The sequence below is a fragment of the Ambystoma mexicanum genome, chromosome 8 (genome assembly GCF_040938575.1).
Source record: "Ambystoma mexicanum isolate Mex_15411 chromosome 8, UKY_AmexF1_1, whole genome shotgun sequence".
Classification (NCBI taxonomy): domain Eukaryota; kingdom Metazoa; phylum Chordata; class Amphibia; order Caudata; family Ambystomatidae; genus Ambystoma; species Ambystoma mexicanum.
Window position 1 is genome coordinate 122,353,072 of NC_090929.1, and position 22,038 is coordinate 122,375,109.

The 22,038-nt window shown below is 45.7% G+C and overlaps 1 protein-coding gene across 1 annotated transcript in view; it reads left to right on the plus strand.

Annotated features, from left to right (window-relative positions):
- PSMB7 (proteasome 20S subunit beta 7) overlaps nucleotides 1–22,038 on the plus strand; it is a 322,016-nt gene that overhangs the window by 131,137 nt on the left and 168,841 nt on the right. Inside the window, exon 6 of the mRNA XM_069609451.1 lies at nucleotides 10,270–10,328. Within this exon, the coding sequence (XP_069465552.1) occupies nucleotides 10,270–10,328 (59 nt within the window). The remainder of the gene's footprint in view (nucleotides 1–10,269; nucleotides 10,329–22,038) is intronic.

Here is a 22,038-nt window from a genome sequence, read left to right on the forward strand (position 1 = left end):
AATAAAATCTAAGGAATTTAAAATCCCCCAGGCAGCATCCAGCAAGAAAAAATTATCTACAAGTTAGAAATACTTGAGATACTTTTGATGCGTGTCCACAATTTCATATATATGGACGTTTGGAAGAATTTAAAAAACGTAAGGATGCTTAGAAATCTAATCCAGCCACATTATGGTCAGGGGCAAGAGTGGGCGCACATTCCTTAAGAGCAGTGTCGTGTTCACACTTCTGGTACAGGGGTTTCAACACACGCACACCGCTTTTCTCAGGTTTGTATGTATGCTCATGCGCACTTGGGCAGTGCAATGACCCTCTATTGCTACGTGTTTGGTCCCCTACCTAACCTGGATAATCGTAGCAACGTTCATGCACAAAAAATACCCTATTTGCTACTTTGCACCATATATTGCCTGCTGTGTTCATGAGACTTCCAGCGCGATGGTGTGCGATCTATTGCCCTGCATGGCACCTGAATGCTTTTTTGTCACTAGCCGAAACCTTGAACGTGCACCTCCTTATTTGCGGGTATTTGAGATGTGTGCATAATGCTGCCAGACCTGTTTCTCAAGTGATGGTTTATACCTCATTCTCGAAGCCCCACTGCAAGTGGCAGAAGGGCGCCATCGAAGACCACTGAAATTAGCTTACATTTTCTGTGGGCACAAGAACATTGGCCTTAAGACCCAAGTATTCCACAAGCTTTACATTCTGCATAGTCTTGCGGCCCCCCACCATGTTAATTTGTTTCAAGGGAAATGCGCTCCGATGAGACACATGGTGGTATTGGTCAGACATATGATGTAATGTTTGTTTGGTCCGGGACTTCCCATGTTGGTGTTTAAGGTATTGATCAACTTCCAAAACACCATCCTAGCCTACAACGCAGAGCTCCCCGTCTGTACACCTGCAGGGTCAGAAAGCAATATTCGAAACTTCTTAGGTAGACAATGTCCAGATGAAGGGGGAGGGGGGGGTTCCTCATGAAAAGCGCCCAGTAGGGTTCAATGCACATGGGACCATAACAAGGCTGTAATAACCCCCTCCCGGTCTCCAGAGGCACACAGCATATAAGGGGGTCCTCTGAGCTAAATTCAAGGCTTGAGATTATTTGATGGATCCACTAAAGGCTTGCAATTTTGTGATATACCTAATTCTTATTGCCCAGTTTGGCTGTTCTACTTTTTTGTGGTTCAGTGTAATAACCAGGATAACCATAACCCAAACTTAAAATTAATTTTTTTTTTGCCAAATTGCAGTGCAATATCTTCGATGTAAAAGAGGGTTAAGGGAAGGAAACCAGAAGGGAGAATTCGCTGCAAGCAATATTCATAATAATTCGAGACCAAACGAAAAACACAATGATGCGATAGTTATATTTACAAGTCATGTCATTACATGGAGGGCAACCAATAGCAGTGGGCGGGGTTGTTGTGGTCGGTGATGGGAAAGGGCCTAAGGTGAAACGAAGATCTAACAATCTAATCTCACTCTACTTGTGTTAACGGTAAAGATCGACATTTTAAGCATAGAAATTAAAGAATATATTTATTTTCCTTTTTCCTGACAAGACATTTTCTGTGAGAACGTGTTTGTTTTTAAAATGTTAATGGGTTTGTTAATTGAGTACCTCGTGAAGGCACTTTAAAAACCGTGAGACATCCTTCCAGTTTTTCATCACACTCGCCTTTCTAAATTGTACTGCTGTTGGCCAGAACTGTTTTTTATTTTGGATTTTTAAAAAGTGTATATGATATGATAGTTTATTTGTATAGCGCCTATAGACGTTTCAAAGCGCTTCAAGGCAGGAGAAGGGAGCAAGGGAAAATACAATAACATTCTTACAAGGCCTTGAGACATTAAGAAGGGGTAATTAGCTCTTGTACTAGGCCTAACGAGATTTCATTGACAACGCTTAAGGGAAGGAGGAGAGGAACAAACAATAACTATCGTACTAGGCCTGACGACATTTCAGGAGAATGCAAAATATTCTGTAGTGTAAGGCTGTTTTTACGGGGTTTTTTTCCCTTGGGTACTTGCATTAAATGTCATTTTTACCTCTTAGTTGCAGGGATTCTTCCTTTTTTTGGTAGGTATTGAATCTTAATATCCCTAATGACAGCCCATCCACATACCTTGTTTTTGTCTCCATGCCTAGTTTCATTCTAGGGCCTTCATGTCCCAACACTTTTCCTGTTTGAGCTCCATCTTGGGCCAGTACATTCTTATCTGTAATTCACAGGCGCGTGTGGGTGTGCATGCACAGGTATTCACTTTCCAGTACTGTCAAAGTAATCCAAGAACATACACGCATGAAATAAGTAATGTCTACAAACACCCCAGACAAAGTCTCTGTTCAATGACTAAACGCAGCACAACAAATAGCTTCTCGTAAACTACACATACTCGCCCTGGTTATGCAAATGCAGCATGACAAACATAACCATTCACAAATTAAACCAACTCAACCTGCTCACTGACACCTCCCGCCCCCCTTTGCGCCCCTAAACTGCTGAAAACGTATACGGCGTCCAACAGTGATACCCAGCACATTAACCTGAATTATGGAATGTCTGCATGGGCACGTTTATATACTTCCCAAGACAAGGCGCACATCCACATGTGATATTATTGGGACCACAGTTTTATTCTAGAAGCTAAACCCAGTGGCCAGCCATCAGTGCGTGAAACACGTACACGCGCTCCCATAGTGCAACCAGATTCACCCACTGTGCAAGCAGACGCTCAAGTGGGCCTCTGAGCCCACAAAGGGTACACCAAACCTCTGACAATGACAACAGTCAGGGTACTGCCATCTTGCCAAATTGTCCTGCCTTCTCTCATGCACACAATGGCTCTTCAAACATACGAAGATCGCCAGTCTTCAGCACCCAGACCGTTGCATAAAGTATCAAAGCACATTAGACATGCTACAATGGCATACATGTACTTTGCCAATAACACTGCCCTGATACTGTCACCTAACATCAGTTGGTCACTCGTGTACTGTCATGTGTGTACTTTTTTTAGCAGAGGGCAAGATGACCAAACCAAGTCAAAATTACTTGGTCATTCACTTGTGCTATGTGCATTCTCCTGAAATTGCACAATGTGGCCTGCATTATTTCCTCTCATCTTGCTGCATATTCCACTTGCCCCCATTGCCTTATTCTGGGATTTGCATTTGGGAGTTGGGGCGACCGCTTTCAAAGAACACAAGCCTACCACCTCATTTTTGTGCTTACCTGATGGTGGCAAATTGATTGTGAAATTCACCAGAGCCTCTTTTCGTGCTAATATAGATTTAATGTGTGTTTTCTCTGCCTGCAATGCGTAAATGAATGGTTGCCGCTGGTATTAGGAGTGTGCAGCGCCAGCCTCCCACTGTGTTGCGAGCTGATGTATTCGGTACAGTAAAGGTAATGATCCCCAGCCACAGCAATATACTGTAACGGGCGTATCACTCACGTTCATTGACTCTGCCACCTTCATTGATTTGTGTCTGTAAATCTGCTGTTCCGACCCTTTAAATTTGATCTATAATTGGACCTTCTTAAATGGTTCAGATCCGGCAGTCTGTATTTCCTGGCTGCATCGTCGCTGTCAGCTCCCCTTTTCATTACACATTCAGCAGACTTGATCAAATCAGCAGGGCACCTCGTTTGAAACTGTTTAATCGCCGCCTTTTCCTTTTGCTAAACCATTGAGCTGGTCAAGCGGTGTACACAAATCATTTTAAATAGAAAGTATTGCTCTCCGCGTGACCCAGCTAAATAGATTGGGCTATGCAAAACAAGTTAAAAAGTAATAAATGCCAAAAAAATATTTTAATTGGCGTAACAAATTGCAGGAAACTTTTATATTTTTTCCCCGTCGGTGGCACTGCATTTTTGAAATATCGTTGGCGCTCTGCAGAGACAAGGTGTCTTTCGAAAGATTCCCCATTTTCAGAAGAAAGCCGAGCCTGAATACTGCTGAGCTGCTTTTTTCCACGCATTTGTAGCTTGGCTGTCTTCATTTATAGAGCATGTGCTTATTTTGCATAAATATGGGTTAGTGAAGTATTGATGTCGTGTGTTGCCGCCTTTGAATGTGTAAAAGCCGCGACATAACATTTGTGCTTTTTATATTTGAAAACCGGGTGAATTGCTTAATGATAAATGCACAGACTAGAAAATGGCGATAAGAAATGGAGAAAATGCTTGTCTCCCGTTTGGAAGGGCGCATGCTAGGAAGCAGAAATAGATCTTTGTTCGATCAGCTTTGCTCGTTGCCTCATATTTGATCACTGCTTCTGTTAACCTTTCGTTCTTTTCCCAAAGTGATGTTTAACAGCGACCTTCTCCACGCAGCTGTGTAAAAACTGCATTGCACTTTGGACTACTGGGGAAACGGATTTGCTGCAAGTTCACTGTGAGCTTATTTTGTGTACAGCTGCTCGGGCCCAAGTGTCGCCCTTATGGAAAGCGTAACCAATGACTGTGTTTTGCCCCAATGGCTCCCCCACGGGAGGGAAGGGGCGGGGGATATTGTCCTAATGGATATCCCCACCCTTTTCGCCATTGCCTTCCCTTGCCTTCCCTTCCCTTTTCACATGCGATGGACCGCAATGAACAGGGAAGGCCCCAAGAAAAGGTTGAGGATAATGGAGGATCTAACGGCAGGTCAAAGACACCTTTAATGTGAGCATTTATCGTGCTCAAGATTTATATCTTAAATTCATGTATTGGTTATTTGTAAGGCGCACAAAACAAAAAAAGGGGGGGGGGCAAGGGAGAAAGATACAGTAACGGTCCTACTAGGCCTTGTGACGTTCAGATTGTGCAAGTGCAGAACAAGTGGGGGTGGGGGATTGGGGTGGGAGTGCCAGACTGTGCAAAACAAGTTGGGAAGGGACGGCCAGAGGCCAGAGGGCAAGTGGCAGGGATTGCAGAGAGGTGAAAGTCGACATAAGTGCCAGGAAGTGAGGGGGGGGCAGACTGGTGGTGGGGGGCTGGAGCCCTGTAGTACTTGGATGGTCTGATTTAAGAGGGTACATTTTTGCAAATCATCTCGGCAATAGTTGCTGCAAGTTGTAACACGTGATGCAATAAGAACATTCCAGTTTATGCTTTTGATTTAAGGTGTCCTGATGGTTGGGGTTTGTTTCCAATTCTTCACAAGGACACTGTAGGTTCTTCTTTCCAAGATTCATCTCCAGGGGACCTTTTTCTTTATTAACATTCTTTCTCATTACCTTCTGTCTTTTCTCTCTGTTCAGGGCCTCTGCCCTTTCTTTCTCTTGCCACGCCTTTGCCCATTCCCCGTCTTTCTTCCCCTTCTCCATCTTCCCAACATCAAAGTCCTCCACCTCCTTTGCCCCTCTTATGCAGGAGTTAAATTCACCACTCCATTCCAGGTCTTAAAATCTGCCAAGCAATCTTCCCCTCTGTGTCTTGCAATCTGTTCTTCCACTTCACAGGTTGTTTGTTCCCCAAGACTAACCCCTTTCGGTGATTGGCAGAGAAACCCTCCCGTGAGTTACAGAAGTCTTCCCAATTGTCTTCCTGATGGTATCTGGTCATTGCATCGAATGCAATGGCATCAAATGCCATACCAGAGGGAAAAAGAAAGTATCAAATGCTTTTTCTTAAAAGGTAAAGGGTTTAGTTTAATTAAAATTGGTTTTAAAGGTTAAAAAAGGGGGGTCAGGGGACCCCATTAATGGAAGTAAATGCATTTGATGCTTTTTTTTTCCTGTTATGGCATTCGATGCAATGACTATAAAACCTTCCTGATCATTTTATCCATACAGGGTTTTCTCCTCTGTTCAGAACGAGGATTACTTTAACATGCTCTGGGCATTTTTTCCTCTCCTTTGCCCCCCCCCCTGTTTTCATAATCATCCCCCTTTCGTTTTCCCCCATCTGCCCACCACCTTTTCCCAGTCTCGGCCCCCTTCAGCTCTCTTCTGTGCTCACAGGACTCTCGCCTCCGCCCCCCCACCCCACCCAACCCACCACTGGAGCATTCTGCATTCTCATCTTCTGTTGCATATACCCTCTTCATGGGATCGAAATCACTCTTACTATGTTAACCCACTTACCCCCTCTGCTAAAGGGGACTTCTGGGCTCAAACCCTGTCCCCCCTCACTTGTGCATGCCCCTATTCTGGACTCACTGGGCTTTTCTCTCCCTCCCTGGAGCACACCCCTCTTCTTAGCTCATGGGGGTTCTCCTCCCCTTCAGCGGAGCACCCCTGTCTTCTGGGCTCAAGGAGTCCCCCATCTCATGTTATTTAACAAACACTTCATTGCCCAGGCCAAAGATACTGTCTGTGATTCGGGGTCTGTTTTTAAAGACCTCACCATCCTCCCATTTGCTGAGGCAACCTTTCGCATTGATTGGATAATTGGTTTCCTAGTCCAAGTCATGGGAAGGGAGGTCTTTCAAAGGCTTGCCACCAGAGGCGTTGCTGGGGGTGGGTGGGGGGGGCTATAGCCCCGTGTCTTTTGGTTGTAGCCCCGGATAGAAGCTCAGCGGCTACAACCAAAAGGCTACCTAGCCCCGAGTCCTGACAGTCCCGACACTAGCATCTTTTCCAGACCTAGCAACCACCATTTTCACTTTTTCACTCTGTCTTCAATGCAAGCGCTTGAATTGTTTGCAGCTCTGCTCGTTCCTTGCCTGCTGTCTGTTCCCTTGCAAGGAAAATCAAAGAATCGTTGTTTCTTTGGGACTGGGTGAGACTACATCTGCAGGGGAGATGGAGAGACATTCTCCTTTACAAGTTCTGCTCCCACGGCAGGAAATGGGGAATTGAAATGAGTTGGGCTTTTCTCTTCAAAGATTCACATACCTGTTGTCTAAAGGATCCCTGTATGTGTTGGTGGTTCCCCATAGATCTTACTCTGAATGCCTGGTAGACTGTTCTGAATCCTTTCTGGTTTTGGAGCTCTAAACAGGATGTATCCTGGGAGATGCAGTTCTGAATGTCCCCCTTTTTTTGGTACTAGAAAATTACTAATTGTTTCTCGCAGGGGATTCAGGGTTGATATGACATTTATAACGTGCCTCTACACAAGCGTTTCTAGGCGCTGCAAGATGAGGGAAACAAAGGGAGGACAAACGATCTAAGTGGGCCTTGTTATTCAGATCTCGCAAGTGATGGAAGAAGGGGTTGGGAGGGGAGAAGTGCCAGTGGGGATGAGGAAGTGAAGGGAGAAGTGCAGGTAACTCAATAAGTGCAGCCAGCGGGTACCTCATAAGTGCAGAGGGAAGGGACTGTATGGTTGCAGGGGGAGCCAGAGGCAGTGTAAGGGCAACTGGACGGTTTATAGACATTTGGTCGAAAACAAAAATGTCGAAAGTCATAATGTAGAAAGTCTTTTTTTTTTTATCAATACGTATTTTTTTATCAATACGTATTTTTTTCGAAATGGGGGGGTTCCCCAACCTCCCTTTTTTTTACCCATTTTTTATACTTACCAAACCCAAAAAAAAAATATAAATAAAAAAAATAATAGATTCGACTTTTTATTTTCGACTTTTTATTTTCGACATTTTTGGCATTCGACTTTTTATTTTCGACATTATGACTGCACACCCAACTGGACATACAGGAGCCAGAGTTCAGAGGGTAGCCAGTTGACCTTTGATTTTCTTCCCAAAAGATGTACTGTTTTTCATTGACTCAAGTGCTTCAATATATCCTGCCCCACCTCCCCACTCTCAGTTCCAGCTGGTCTTTTAGGTATGAAATTGTTGGGGTTTGAAATAGGAGTACCTTGCTTCCAGTTTTATCAGCCGCTACATTCGTTTCACCATGTTAACAAATGATGTGGGTTGGCGCATAGGTTCATTCGCACTTGGGTGATTCGGCACAGCCCTACAACTACTCGCGCATCCTCCTCTCGCTGTTCGGGGCATCTCGGGCCTCTTTTTTCTGGTCCTTCTCGACGGATGGGCTCATTCACAGCTTCGCAACCACTCGTGCTACACGTTTCTGGGTAGTGTCTTCCTGCCTGGGCTGTCTGTTCTTGGATATAGCTGCCATTTCTTAAGCACTCGGCTGTGGTGAGTGGCGCCAGATTGCCTGGCCTCAAGTCAATGGCCCAAACGTGAGCTGCTAGGCTCATTCACTCAATCTGGAACTTTCCCACCCGGCCCCACCAGCACTGCTTATCCACTAATGTGAGCTGATAAAATACTGTATTTTGCGGGTAGGTAGTCGCTGGGGAGAAACGGGTAACGGCGCTCAGCGTAGTGCTTCACCTCTGCCGCCATCTTGGAGACACTCCCATCTGTGTAATTCTAAACTGTTTGCTGTCCTACAATTACAGTTAATCGTGGTATAGGCAATTCCACTATACGTTTGACAGACCTTGGATAAGTACAGTTTGCCCTGTGCGCAGTGCACTCCAGATTTTACAATCCCACAATGTCCACTTGTTCAATACACAATTTTTGTATACTGGGGGGGGGGGGAGGAGGGGGTTATAATGAAATTGGTTCTGTATACTTCCAATTTAATTAACTTATTTTTATCATTGTTTTTTTTTTTTATAACGTGCCCAATACCATAACAGGGTTTGGTTTCTAAGCGCAGATCCGGGATTGAAACCTCTGTTGCTCTACGTAGTCTTGCTTCCCAGACTAGCGCGTTGCCCCTGTGCTATCCTCCGTTCACGTCACGCAATGCAGAATGCCAGTGTGTGTGCAGTCTGCTATAGGCCAGTGTACTCCTAATTTCACCATCTCCGTATGCTCCTAGTTAGCAAAATAACACTCATTCCCAGTTTTCGGTAGCATACCCTCAATATAGCATACCCATTATATTCCAATTTTGACTACCCGTGCACCCCCAATTTATACAACCCTTGTATTTTCCAACTTTCACAATCCCAGTGCACTTACACAGCCCCAATCTACTTCAGTGAAAACACCTGAATCGTCCCAAGATTTCATGGAGCGCATTGGAGAACCCTGCTTTTTCTGCCAACCCAGAAGAGGCAACACCATAATGACAGCTGGTATGAGAAGGCTCAGGACGCCTCAGTGAGAAAATGCATACATTTAACATTTACCTGTCGTTGTCGCACCTCCCCGAATTCATGATTTCAGTGAACACAAAGGTCTTCAAAATTCAATTGACAAGCCTTTTATTTTTTTAATACCAATGTGCTGTTTTTCAGCTGCTTCAAATCCGTGTGGTCGGGAAGAATTAAGGGTGGTTGAACAATCGGATCATTGACTGATGGCTTCTAGGTCGGAGGTCATGTCATTTTAGTGATGTGTCTAGAGTAAGAACATGACTGAATACTTTCATTTAATCCAGACTGTGGGCTAAGTACTGTCCTTTAGGAGGATGGCCGCCAGTGATGGGGTGTGGGAAGGGGTAGGGTGGATGTGCCCAAACCAACACACCCTTTTCTTTAGAGGAAATGGGGGGGGGAGGGGTTAGGGGCGCAAATAAGGGTCCAAATCAAGTTGCTTTACTCACTGTGATTCGCGACCGGCTCTGAAAATGACAGCAGCCAACTCTGGATCTCTTCTCGCAGCTATCCCACTAGCAGCTATCCCACTAGCAGCTATCCCACTAGCAGCTATCCCACCTGAGGTGCACCACTTCTAGGAAGTAGCCACAGCCACGAAGAATGGAAACTCACTGGTGTCTGCTCAAAGACGTCCAAATTCTACATTCAATGCAACATGTACTGCAACTAAGCCACTACACATGGTAATTGTCTGATTTTACCCTTCAGAATGCTGCATCTCGCCAACCCTCGCGCGAGGCCCCGCTATGGACACCAATACCTCCAGTTTGGATTCACCTAGCATCCGACCCACACACAGTACTGTGAACTTCCAAACTCCTACACATCAACACAACAGCAAAGCTAGCATACCCTTGCCCCCCCTCCGCTCAACTGACCCCTCCTCCTTTTCAGGGCCACCAGAATGCTAAGAGATCATGCAATTGGTAGGGACTCCGTATCAAACCCGTAACATTAACTGTGGTTATATTTAACAACAAAGACACACTCGCATCCTGCTTTTTTTTTGCAACAAAGTTTGAAATTGTGATAGTTCCATACCAATCTAATCTCAGTCCTAGATCTTTATAAAAATTGAGTTTCTCGCTCAGAATTGGGATGGTTGTAAAGCAATTGATGTAACCATTAAAACAAGTAAGGGATGTCTGCATACTGTGTTCCAAATTTGCATTCTCGCCTGTGCAATAAGAATCGAGGTCCGAATTGGTTTATTTATGCATACGTCTGTTCTTTCAGGTTCTGGATCTCTGGCAGCAATGGCAGTGTTTGAAGATCGATTTAAACCAGACATGGAGGTATGTAGATTAAATCATTTTGAGCACGAGCTTCAGAGTGCGGAAAGTGCACGAATATTTCTCTAGATTTAAGTCCTTATCTTTCATTCCTAGGTTCAAGTACAGTCAACTTAGATTATTTACTATGTCATGCCCGCCGTGCAAATATACTGGCATTGATTTTTAATTTCCCAGCTACAAAAATTTTATATCATTTATGCTAATTAAAAATAGTAATGGGTTGCTCCTCAACCTAGCTTCCGTTCATATGGTGATCGTGATGGAGAATAAGGGCTTGCAAAGCAAATTACTTGATTGCAATGACGTTTTGGGCCTTGGAACACTGTTCCCATGAGCATATGGTATCAGAAATGGATGTTTGCGTTAGATCAATTAAAATGAGACACCAGGGTAACATTCCAAATGTTCACTTTTAGCGACGTTCAAAGCTTGTGCAGCCCATTTGAAAGGGACACTTTTTTGTAAGCTGAAAGGTCTGACAAATCTTTTGTTTATTTTGCAATGCTGCTTTGTATGAAAGTATTCACACTCCTAAATCCACAGATTGAATACTTAACCTATATGAACGTTTATTTAGTAATTGTGTATTGTTTTAAACATATAGGCTTTCACTCGCTCTTGCCATGTCTTTCTGATCAAGCGTCTATGTAGAATTGAATGATGCACTTGGCAAATTCTATGGGGTAGATTCACAAACGTTTGTCAAAGAGTCGTTTGACTTCTTCAGAAGGCGGTATTTTAGAATGTACTATTGGCTTATTCCCAAGGCCATCCTTGCTCCAGGACTGGTAGAAGTGTGTTCCTAGGAGTTGCTGGTGTCTGAAGGGCGAATAGTCGCATGCCCATGAATGTGTATATGGACACAACTTCAAACTTGGCTTAAAGACTTGGATGAAAGTTTGGGATGTGTTGAGTAAGAATGCTTATGTGATGGAAACCAATTTGGCCTGAGAAACAGTTTATAGAACTGAAATGTTCTTGTCTGACATTAATATTCTATTCCAGCCAGAGCAACTTGCTCAATAGCAGGCCAACACTTTTAATGTGTTATTGGGACTTTTCTGCAAATCCGGGGCAACTAGAATTCATTTCCCAAGTTGCATCTGATTTCTTTGACTATAATTATGAGGACTGAATTATGACCAAGCTTGGGAGTCCTGTCCACTCGGCTTCAGATAAGGAATGTTGCTGCCCATGTTACCTTTTATTTCACGTGACCATTTCCAATCGGGATTAATGTTTAGTAACTGGTACGCATGTCTCTGACCCTTTAGGCCAGCTTCAGATGCGTTCAGCCTAGTGGCATGAGCAGCTCTTTCCACAAAGAGGACATGTGCTTAAGTGCTGCCTTATGTGAAAACTCCATACCGGATAGAAATCCTCCTTTCCCCAATGAGGACTTCTAGCTGTAAAGTGAGTTTGGCTAAAAAGTTATATATTTCTAACTGTAAGTACATTTTTCGTTGCCTATAAATTTCAGTCGGGAACTACCTTGTTACTACTACTCAAAACTCCTTCTATTCCTTGGTAATCTAGAAAAGTGAGTATAGTACTCTTAGCTCAAGTTCTTATCTAGTGCACTGTCTGCACCTTCAATATTCACACTACATTCTTGTGATGATCTCTAGGCTCCAATTGCCATGGTTCTAAATTAAGATTCAATGAGCAAGAACTAAAACAACCTCCTGGGTATCGAGCATCGCCCAGTAGGCATGGGTTACCGCTGGAGAACCAGGCAGGAGTACCCAGTTCACTGCACTGTAAAATGAAACATTGCGGTCATTGCACCAGCTGATTGGCTGGCTGTCATTCCAAGTAGGAGGGATAACGGAGCGATGGAGTCTTCAATCTCTTGGCACAAACCTGGAGCTCGGCAAGCTAGGCAAAGGTGATCCTCCCTTGAGGAACCCGGGAGCGTGGCGAAGGCTCGCTGCAAGACTCAGCAGGCAGAGGACAGTGTCTACAGAGCACGCCAGAGGAGCTGGAGGCTGGCTGGCGAGGACGCCAGCAGCATCACACGGTAGTCACAAGCGGTTGGGCGGTGAAGGACCAGGTGGGTCTAGATGCAAGCCACAGGGCTGCAACCAGACACCGGAGGAAGTGGCGAGAGGTTCACTGAGGTGGTGTACTCCCTGGAAGCCTGCGACTGACCATAGGACGAAAGCCAAGCCCCCACAGGTACCGGGGTGGCTATGTCCAAGGTTGGGGGGCTTCGGAACAATACAATTGCCAGTGTCCTTGAGGCATGGGAAGTGGGAGGGCAAGCAAGAGTCTTGTTTTAAATCCCTTTCACCAAAAGCTGCGATACCAAGAATATAGGGTCTGGCATCCACATGGAGGTACCTATCCCAAAAGCATTTAGAGGAAATACAAACTTTACACTTACAATTGACACTCGCAGACCTTGGCAGGAGAGTAAACCAAGGCTGTGGCATCAAGAAGCATCCTATAAAAAGAACAGTGAGATTAACCAAGCAAAAGGGGTCTGGGACACGTGCAGGGTGAGTGCACCCTGGCCAGTGATGGAGAAATCCAAACCTCACGTGCACAAATGACACTCTTGAGACCTTGATGGGAGAGTAAACCAGGGCTGTGGCTGGAAGTGGAGCCCGAGAGGACGACGCTGAGAACAAGATAGTGGAGTACCCCGCTTGGCCGGAAAGTGGACCAAGAAGGGGGTAGAGGGAAAACTGGGTCTTAGACCTTCAACACCGTCTGGGATAAAAAGCCAGGCTAATCTTCCTAGTCACAGTACCCTGGGAGCCCTGTCTAATCACAAAAGGCCTGGGACCCCCAAGAGGTGTCCGGGGCATTCTTCCTTGTCTCAAGGAATGGGAGGCAGGTCTGCCAAACATAGAGAGACTGGTCAGGAGCCAAGACATTTCCCTTGTCACATTATATTCGGTTTAGCTTGGAAACCCCTCATAGAAGTAGGGTTAGTTAGGATTTTCTCCAACTCATCTCTTCTCCCTTCCCCCTCCGGTTTTTGTTAAGTCTTTGCCAATCAACATGCCACCCTTGTGTCCGCCTCTTACTCCTAGACCCTCACACCAGTCCTGTCTCGGCTAGAACTAGGAGTTAAATGATTCCCAGCTATTGCGATCCCTGCGTCGACAGTGACTGTGTCTTTAGTGGTTCTTTATGCTCTGGAATATAAATTGATCTCCAGTGCTTTACAAAAAATATCCAGAACGGAGGGTGGAATCTTTCTGCCTGCAAAGCAGGAGGGTGGAATCTTTCTGCCTGCAAAGCAGGAGGGTGGAATCTTTCTGCCTGCAAACCAACAATGTAATCACCCAATGTGCCCCAAGAGCAGCAACACAGGAGCCTCACAGTCCCATGTGGCCACGACATGTCAGTTCTATAGGGGGTAAGAAGATGAACTAAAGACACTTCCAGGTTAGGGTGGTATTCAGTAGGCAGGTTCCTTGCTTGGGGGAAAGCCATGAGGCTGCTGCCTGGGCAATTATTGTGCCATGCCAGAAAACAATTGAAGGATTATTGTGTTGTGGATACTGGTCCCCTCTTAATGGTTGCTGGGCTGCTACGGGTATCATTTACATATACACCACCCCTTTCTAACCCCAATACCTGCATTTGCCTAGTTAGGTAATCCGATGGAATTGCAGAGTTCCAGGGCAGTCTTCAAACTCAGAATGGAGAGAATCGGCCAGGACATGCACAGTACTTTGCTCCAGAAACACAGGCAGGGGGAAGAGAAATGCAATTGGCAGCAAACCCCCTTGTCCCTTTGGAAATCATTTAAAAGCAACAGGCCAGTTTGCATCAAAGCCTGTCCGAATACAAATGAGTTTACTTCAAAGCCTACCCTAGAGCCATGCGCACGACCAGCTGAAGGATACACAGGGGTGTGGGCAGGATGGGGACACCCTCCAAGCAAACCTTTCAAACCCGAGGCAGGATTACATTAAAAACCTGTGGAAACGCAGAGTTTTCACCAACGCAGACCAAACGCATCGCAAAACATTTCACAGCAGCAAGGACAGATGCTTTTCAGTTCATGCACACACATTCCCAAATATCTCTATCCGGAGAGTAAGGAGGAGTATACAGGCAGCTGTGTATCGGTGGAGCAGTGAAGACGGCAGAGGTTAAAATACCCTTCTTCCCTTCGGACCCCCCCCCCCCCCATAGAGACAAAAAAGTCTTAAACGATTGGCTTTAAGAAAATACCCGCTGCTTTAAAGGCCTTCAGCCTGCCTAAAGTCTAATTGCACAGAAAGCTTACAGGGCCGGCCGTTACAATATCAATCAATTTAACGCAACTTGTTAATATATACCTTATGATTTCAATCACAGGATTGCTCCAAATTATCTTCGATATTAAATGCCATTTCCTACTGCTACGTTCCAGACTATCCATTCGCAGTTTAGTGTTCGATTGTAAACTCCATGTTTAAATCCTTTGTCTTTATGGTCGGTAGGTGAATGAAACCGTTCTTACTCCATAGTTCATCAACATCTCATATGCAAGGTATTACCAGTAAGATAAATAAAGTCGCCTTTAGATTTCACCACACTAACAGTCCAATTATGCAGCCTCGTCACACAATCTTGATGTGAAATGTATTACTTGTAGCGCCCCCATCCAACCCTGAATATCAAACACAAAATGTAGCTTAGTTTGATTCAGCAGGAGCGCTAGGATATTAGAATGTATTTCTGATATAGCGCTACACACTCGTAGGTTTCAGAGCGCTGAAATAACAGAATTCAATATCCCACAGAGTAGTACTCAAGGAAGAACGTGCCCAGAACGTTACCTTTTAAACGGCCTGAAAAATATGCACCCACCGTTAGCCACTAGCAACGGATGATGGACTCTTGGCGAGTAAGAAATGGAAACGCTAAAATGTGCGCATGTTTATGCCCGCCTAGAAGCTTGCAGTTTGACACTTGTACCCTAGTTTTGAACAATGCACTAGATTCACAATGTAGCAGGTTTAGAGCTCAAGATTTGGAACACAGCCACATATCTATAGCAAAGTAATTCTCCCTGGTTAACCTACACAAAGGGTGGTTTAATTCAGTCTGCATGGAGCATGAATGCATCTTTGGAGATGCGAGTACAAAACGCCAAAAGTACTTATCACTGTGCACCTTAAAGTTGCTGCTGATGGTCTGAAATGACCAAGTCAGGCTTTGACTCTGGCTTTGACTCTGATCAATGCGTTTGGTCTGCGTTGGTGAAAACTCCGTTTCCACAGGTTTTTAATGTAATCCTGCCTCGGGTTTGAAAGGTTTGCTTGGAGGGTGTCCCCATCCTGCCCACACCCCTGTGTATCCTTCAGCTGGCCGTGCGCATGGCTCTAGGGTAGGCTTTGAAGTAAACTCATTTGTATTGGGACAGGCTTTGATGCAAACTGGCCTGTTGCTTTTAAATGATTTCCAAAGGGACAAGGGGGTTTGCTGCCAATTGCATTTCTCTTCCCCCTGCCTGTGTTTCTGGAGCAAAGTACTGTGCATGTCCTGGCCGATTCTCTCCATTCTGAGTTTGAAGACTGCCCTGGAACTCTGCAATTCCATCGGATTACCTAACTAGGCAAATGCAGGTATTGGGGTTAGAAAGGGGTGGTGTATATGTAAATGATACCCGTAGCAGCCCAGCAACCATTAAGGGGGGACCAGTATCCACAACACAATAATCCTTCAATTGATTTCTGGCATGGCACAATAATTGCCCAGGCAGCAGCCTCATGGCTTTCCCCCATGCAAGGAACCTGCATACTGAATACCACCCTAACCTGGAAGTGTCTTTAGTTCATCTTCTTACCCCCTATAGAACTGACATGTCGTGGCCACATGGGACTGTGAGGCTCCTGTGTTGCTGCTCTTGGGGCACATTGGGTGATTACATTGTTGGTTTGCAGGCAGAAAGATTCCCCCCTCCTGCTTTGCAGGCAGAAAGATTCCACCCTCCTGCTTTGCAGGCAGAAAGATTCCACCCTCCGTTCTGTGAGTTTGTCTTGAATTGCTAAATAAAGCACAAACGAATCCCATTTCCATTGAGGGCCAGACTATGTTTACTTTATTAAATCTGTTCAACGCTCTCCTTGTAGCTGATTATAAACAGCATTCACCTCTTTTGCAATTCAAATCTCCCGTTCCAGTTTCTCAGCTGGTTTGGCATGGGACAGAGGTAGGGCAATATTACATTGCTGTTCTGGTCTCGGAGCACACACACGGCAGCTGCACATTTAGAGGCGATTGTGAGATATTTGAACTGCCTTTTTCTTTTCTTTTGGGTGCTGTACCACAGGGCACAACTAGCTTCACAGCTAGGGGCAATTCTGGGTTCTTTGTACCGTCCTGTGTCTCTGGGTACCATACAACACTTCTACAGTACCCCCATTTCCCAACCCTCCCTCCCTCCACCCTCCTTCCCTCTTTCCTTTCTTGATGGTTATTCAGTTGTATTCATCTGGTATGCAGGCCACCCAGTGTGGGGCTCCCATATCCCCAACCCTGGTAGCCTGGACCTTAGTCTATTGGAACTGATCTGGTACAAGGACAATTCCATTCCACGTTAAGGCCTTCTCTTTTTACTGGTCAGCTTGTGCACACTTCAGGCCAATCACACATCCAACCATTTTGGATCTCAATTGGTTTTACAAGCAAAGTGACAATCCTCACCATTGTTTACACAACACATAGCACTTTGTGATGGTGGTGTCTGACATATGGCCCTAAATCGAACCCTCAGTATCACAAGCATGCCTCTTCCTGTCTACATCACCCCTCCCCATGTCTGCCAGTACCTAGCCTTTTTTCCTTACCTTTTTTCTTATCCCCACTCATTTACTCTCCTCATTCTTAGGTCTGCTCATCCCTGGTGGGGACACAGTTAGGCCTACCACCTCCTGGACAAGCCAGGCACTCTGAGACCACGGTGGTGGTCATCTGGCACAATATAAAATTCCATTCTATCTTGACCCCCAGCTCTTTTTGCTGGACTTTAGGACTTTTCATTTCTAACCTGGAGAGAGTGACACTTTTTTCCCACTCTCGTGTATTTTTCTGTGATTTGGACTCTTTCTTTTGACTTTGGAGTCTGACAAACTCCATAGGCATCATCTTTACATTGCGACACACAGCACCTTCAGTGCAGTGGCACAGTTAAGTCTTAGATTTCTCAAAGGTTTGAATACCTGCTCTTTGTGAAACTATTTCCAGGAGCAGTGAAGTGAAATTGACTTTGCTTACATTTTGTAACTTTCTAGACCCAGCACACCCTATCTTACAATAGGGTGCTGGAGGGGGTTACTTAGTATCCCCTTTGTCTAGTTTCTCATGTAACATTTCTGTTAGCCTTTTATTGGCTGGTGGCAGTGGTTTACTTTTTACTGCCATTGTGTGTTTTTACCGCTGGCTGCAATTACAGCTGCAGTAAGACACCCATGGGTGCCCATTTTGTCAAAATTGCCCCAGTCGTATTTTTTCGCCATTTCTGGTTTGAAAGGTCCTGCTTGAGATTTACTCTGCGCACCAAACTAAGTTTGGTCCCTTAGTTTTTGTCTTCGGCGGGATTCACGAGTGAAGCCCGCCTCTGGCTCCAGCATGTCTGGCAGGGGCCGGAAGCGAGGGAGGCGCCCGAAACTCCCTGTGCTTAGTCTCATTGGTTACAGGAATTCACCCAAGGGTGATTGGTTGGAGTGCTGGCCTCGGAGGACAGCCACCCTGCTGTGTGACGCTAGGCTGCAAATGAATCTGTGAAACCTGCATAAAAGGTTGGCATTTTTGGCTTAGAAGGCAATCGACCACTGGACGAAGGAATCCGAAGAACTTGGAAGAGATGCCTACTGCACCTCTTGGGCCGTTGGTTTGCCCAGTGAAGCCCTGCTGCAGTGCTGAAGCTCTGAATTTGCCTCAGCTAGAGAAGACCTGCAAAGAACGACTTCTCCCCTTGGGTTGGTGGGACCAATCAACCCCAAGATGTGCTCATCTGGAAATCCTCTGAGCTCGCTGTCCTTCCATTGCTGCTGCAGGAACCGAAGGGCCAGGGAGAGGAACACCAGAATTGAGTGAGTGTCTTTAAGTCTGACAAGAGCTCCAGGAAGATCCTGCGGACTCCAAGGAAGCAGGACTGGCCAAGCCTGGGCTACCTCAACAGAGTGCTGGACCCCAGATGCGAGGAAAGTCTGAAGTGGCATCCGAGAACCGTGGTGTTGCAATTTGATAGCTGGGAGCTGAAACTGCGAAGTGCCGCTTAATTAAAGTTAGCACATTGCTGCCGCCGACTGAGGCATAGGAACAGGATCTGCAGACCTACACAGGAACAGAAGCCAGCTGGAACCATTTCTTCTAACCAAAGGTACGGTAAAACTAAGGGGACTTACCTCTTGTTGTGTAGCCTTGCTGGTTCTCAGTTGAGACTGGTCTTGGTTACTATTGCAGAGTTGCTTGCAGCGTTGCTCTTCACAAGCCTCCCGGCGATTCTAGATTGATTTCTATTTTTTCTACAAAGACTTCTAAAACATTGTGCAAGACTTTTACTTGCCTGCAAGAAGTGCTTCAGCTCACCTAGACTTTTGTTCAATTAACATTGGCTGGCCTGGCTCCCTGAAAGACTCTTCTTGCCTCTGACTTTGTGCTTTACCTTACCTCCAGGAATGGACTAATTTACTTTGCATTGGTGGTTAAAAAGTACTTGCCTGCTTCAGAATATTTGTGTAACCTTAGTTTTATTCCCAAACCCTTTACTTTGACACCAAACTTAGTAGTGCTCTTAATGTACTAGTGATATATTGATGTCCACAGTGTTGTAGTTATTTAAGTCACCTCAGTGTGTAGGAACCTCCTGTGTGCCATCCCAAATGGGTACTTGCTGAGTTAGAGAAACTTAAATGTATTTTGAAGTGTATTTGTGTATTGCTTATATATTGCTCCCTTCTAAAGAATGCTTATTGAACTGACTGTTAAATTAATAATTGTTTAATCAAGAACCTTTAGTGTAAGAGTTTGTTTGAATACTTATCACTGTGAATCTCTGTGTAAAAACCCTACTGCTCACATTGACCCCTCTTGAGATAAGCCTGGCTGCCAGCCACACTACCAACTTGTGTAGTACAGACTTATACCAAAGGTTGGGTTCCTATTGCCAGGAGGTCAAGGTTGCTGTAGTCTCCCAAAGGATACTGGACGCCATCTTGCCTAACACATTAGTATTTCCCTTTACCGTCCTCCCCTACATAACCCCTCCCCATAAATAGGAGGAGGTAATCTAATTTTGATGCATGCAAGGTTTTTGTGTGATCTTTTTCGTAACCCATTGTGAACAAAGCACAAACCCCCTGCCCTAGAACATCAGGCTGGACTGCATAGATGGGTACAGAATATAGGTCTTGGCTATGGTGGTTGGTGTAAAACCTGTTTCTGATGCTTGTGAATCTGCTTAGAATCACATGCTGTGCATAAAGTACGACATGTAGTGGTAACCGCAGAGGATTGCATCTTGTCTTTCGAGGATCAAAAGGGGGCGTAGACATGGGTGTGCCTGTAACACTATCCCTAACGTGACGTGTAGTGTACCCAAAATCCCTCACGCATCGAGGTCCCTCAGATTGTTTTTTTCCGCCCAGCTTGCTGGTCGATTTATGCGGAGCTCTTTCATATTGCAAAAAATATATTCTTCCCCACGACCTCTGGTTGTTTATTATATTTGTCCTCATCAACGGCTGGTGCTCCGGTCAATGCTGTCGACCACATAGCTAAGCCTTCAGCCGGCCTATACAGTAGGGAGAGTGGGGTCCAGGGTTTTCCATTTTTTTGGAAGAATGCATTTCCCTTTCCCTTCTCTTGGTCCCTTTGGTTTTGCCGTCGCTATAATACACCTGAGCTATGGACAGGACACCTTTCAAATTTTCCCCTTATTTTAAGGACAATAAGGAAACATTGGAAAGACACGCACCGGAGGTGCAATAAGTGTCTCCTTCACGATCACCACGAGGCGTCCTGTTGGTCTTGTCAGCTCTTGCGTCCTAAGACTCTCGGAGCATCGAGTGAAACGGTGGGTGGGCGACGCCATGTTGCAGGCTGAGGGTAGCTACCCTGCCGCCACAGGCACCTTGAGTGACGAGGAGTTGAGGGACAGCCGTGTCTCGGATACAGATGCCATCAACCTTTCATTGGAGTGGTTACGCACTGAATTGTCTGTCCCCGGCAGGCGGGACGATGGTTCTGCTATGGGAAATGTACATCCCGGCGACAGGGATGCACCTGCTACACACAAGAATAAGCACACAACCCCCAGTACCATCTTGACAGGTTAGTCGAGAGGTCTAAGGCGTCAACAGGTACGTAGAGTTCCTCGACACCTGCTGATCCACATGGTCAGCAGCTTTCCCCGATCCACTTAGTCGGCAGCCCTCCCCGCAACTGCATCAGCGACATGCGTCCAGGCATTACGCAGATAAGGGCGTTGGCACCAAAATTCATAGGGCCGTTGAGTTGGCGAGCTCTTAGGAGGCGTTGTCTAAGGTTTCGGCTGCGTTGAAAGCTTGAACACCCGAAACACCTCCCGGAGATGCTGAACATACACAAGAGTCTCGCAAATATTGTTTTGGTGGCCATTGAGACAATGGATAGGTCAAAAGACACGTCTGGATCGACAAGAAGACTATTCTGAGAGCCCCCCAGTCCTTATCTAAAACACTCTCAGATAAATCTCGATGTTCTAGGCAGGTAGATCGCCAGGAGAGGCCCTTTTTCCCTCTGACTCCTCAGTATGAACCAGGGATAGGTTTGAGGGGGTGTACGGCTAGGCTGGCAAAGTTTGTAGATTTCTCAAAAGTTTACCACACCCAAGAGGCCTAGTGAGGAGGAGCTTTACCCTTCAGTCTCTAAATTTCAGAGGACCTCCTGCCCTCTTCATGAGGAGGTCTTTCACCTGACAGATCAGGATGAGGTTCCTCAAACCCCTTTTTACAAGAGGTTGATCCTTTTGATGATCACACTGATCAGGCCCCTGATTGGGGAGATGAACCACCGGTGGATAACCCACCTTGGTTGTCCCCTACCGATACCCCAGATCCTGACACGATATGCATGGATCTCACCGCCTCCACACCACTGCACCAGGCATCTCCCATAGATGGTCAGATGGAATTTAATGTCATTCTGAAAAAGGCAGCAGAACATTTCCAAATAGCCGCGCAGGAAGCGGTGCAGGACTCCAACTTTGTGGAGGATATTTTAAAGGAGAAGCCACCTGCCAGTCAGGCTATCCCTTTATTAAACTCCATTCAAAGGTGCATTGCCCCTTCTTTACTGACGCCGTCACAGACGAGGGACGAGAAACTTTTTCGTCCCTCCCTTACAGACCCCCTTTAAATTCAGGGACCTGCCACTCCGGATTCTCTCGTGGTCACTTAGACGAGAGAGCGTGTTGTACCCTTGTCCACGGGTGGGGCACCACCGGACAAAGACTGCAAAAAACAGTATGCCCTAGGAGAACGAGTCACTACTGCGGAGGCGTATTTCACTAGTTATTGTGATGTGCAGTGGAACATGCTACAAGAAGGCCTGCAGGAAGTCCACAAAGCAGTCCGTTCGTGTCTGCTCACGGTTGTGTTGGAGGGTAGACAAGTCAATCATAATATCCTTAAGAACACCCTAGACCCTGCAGAGACGACAGGGAGTACCCTTTTGAAAACACACCTGGCTAAAAACCTCAGGTTTCAAACCCGAAACA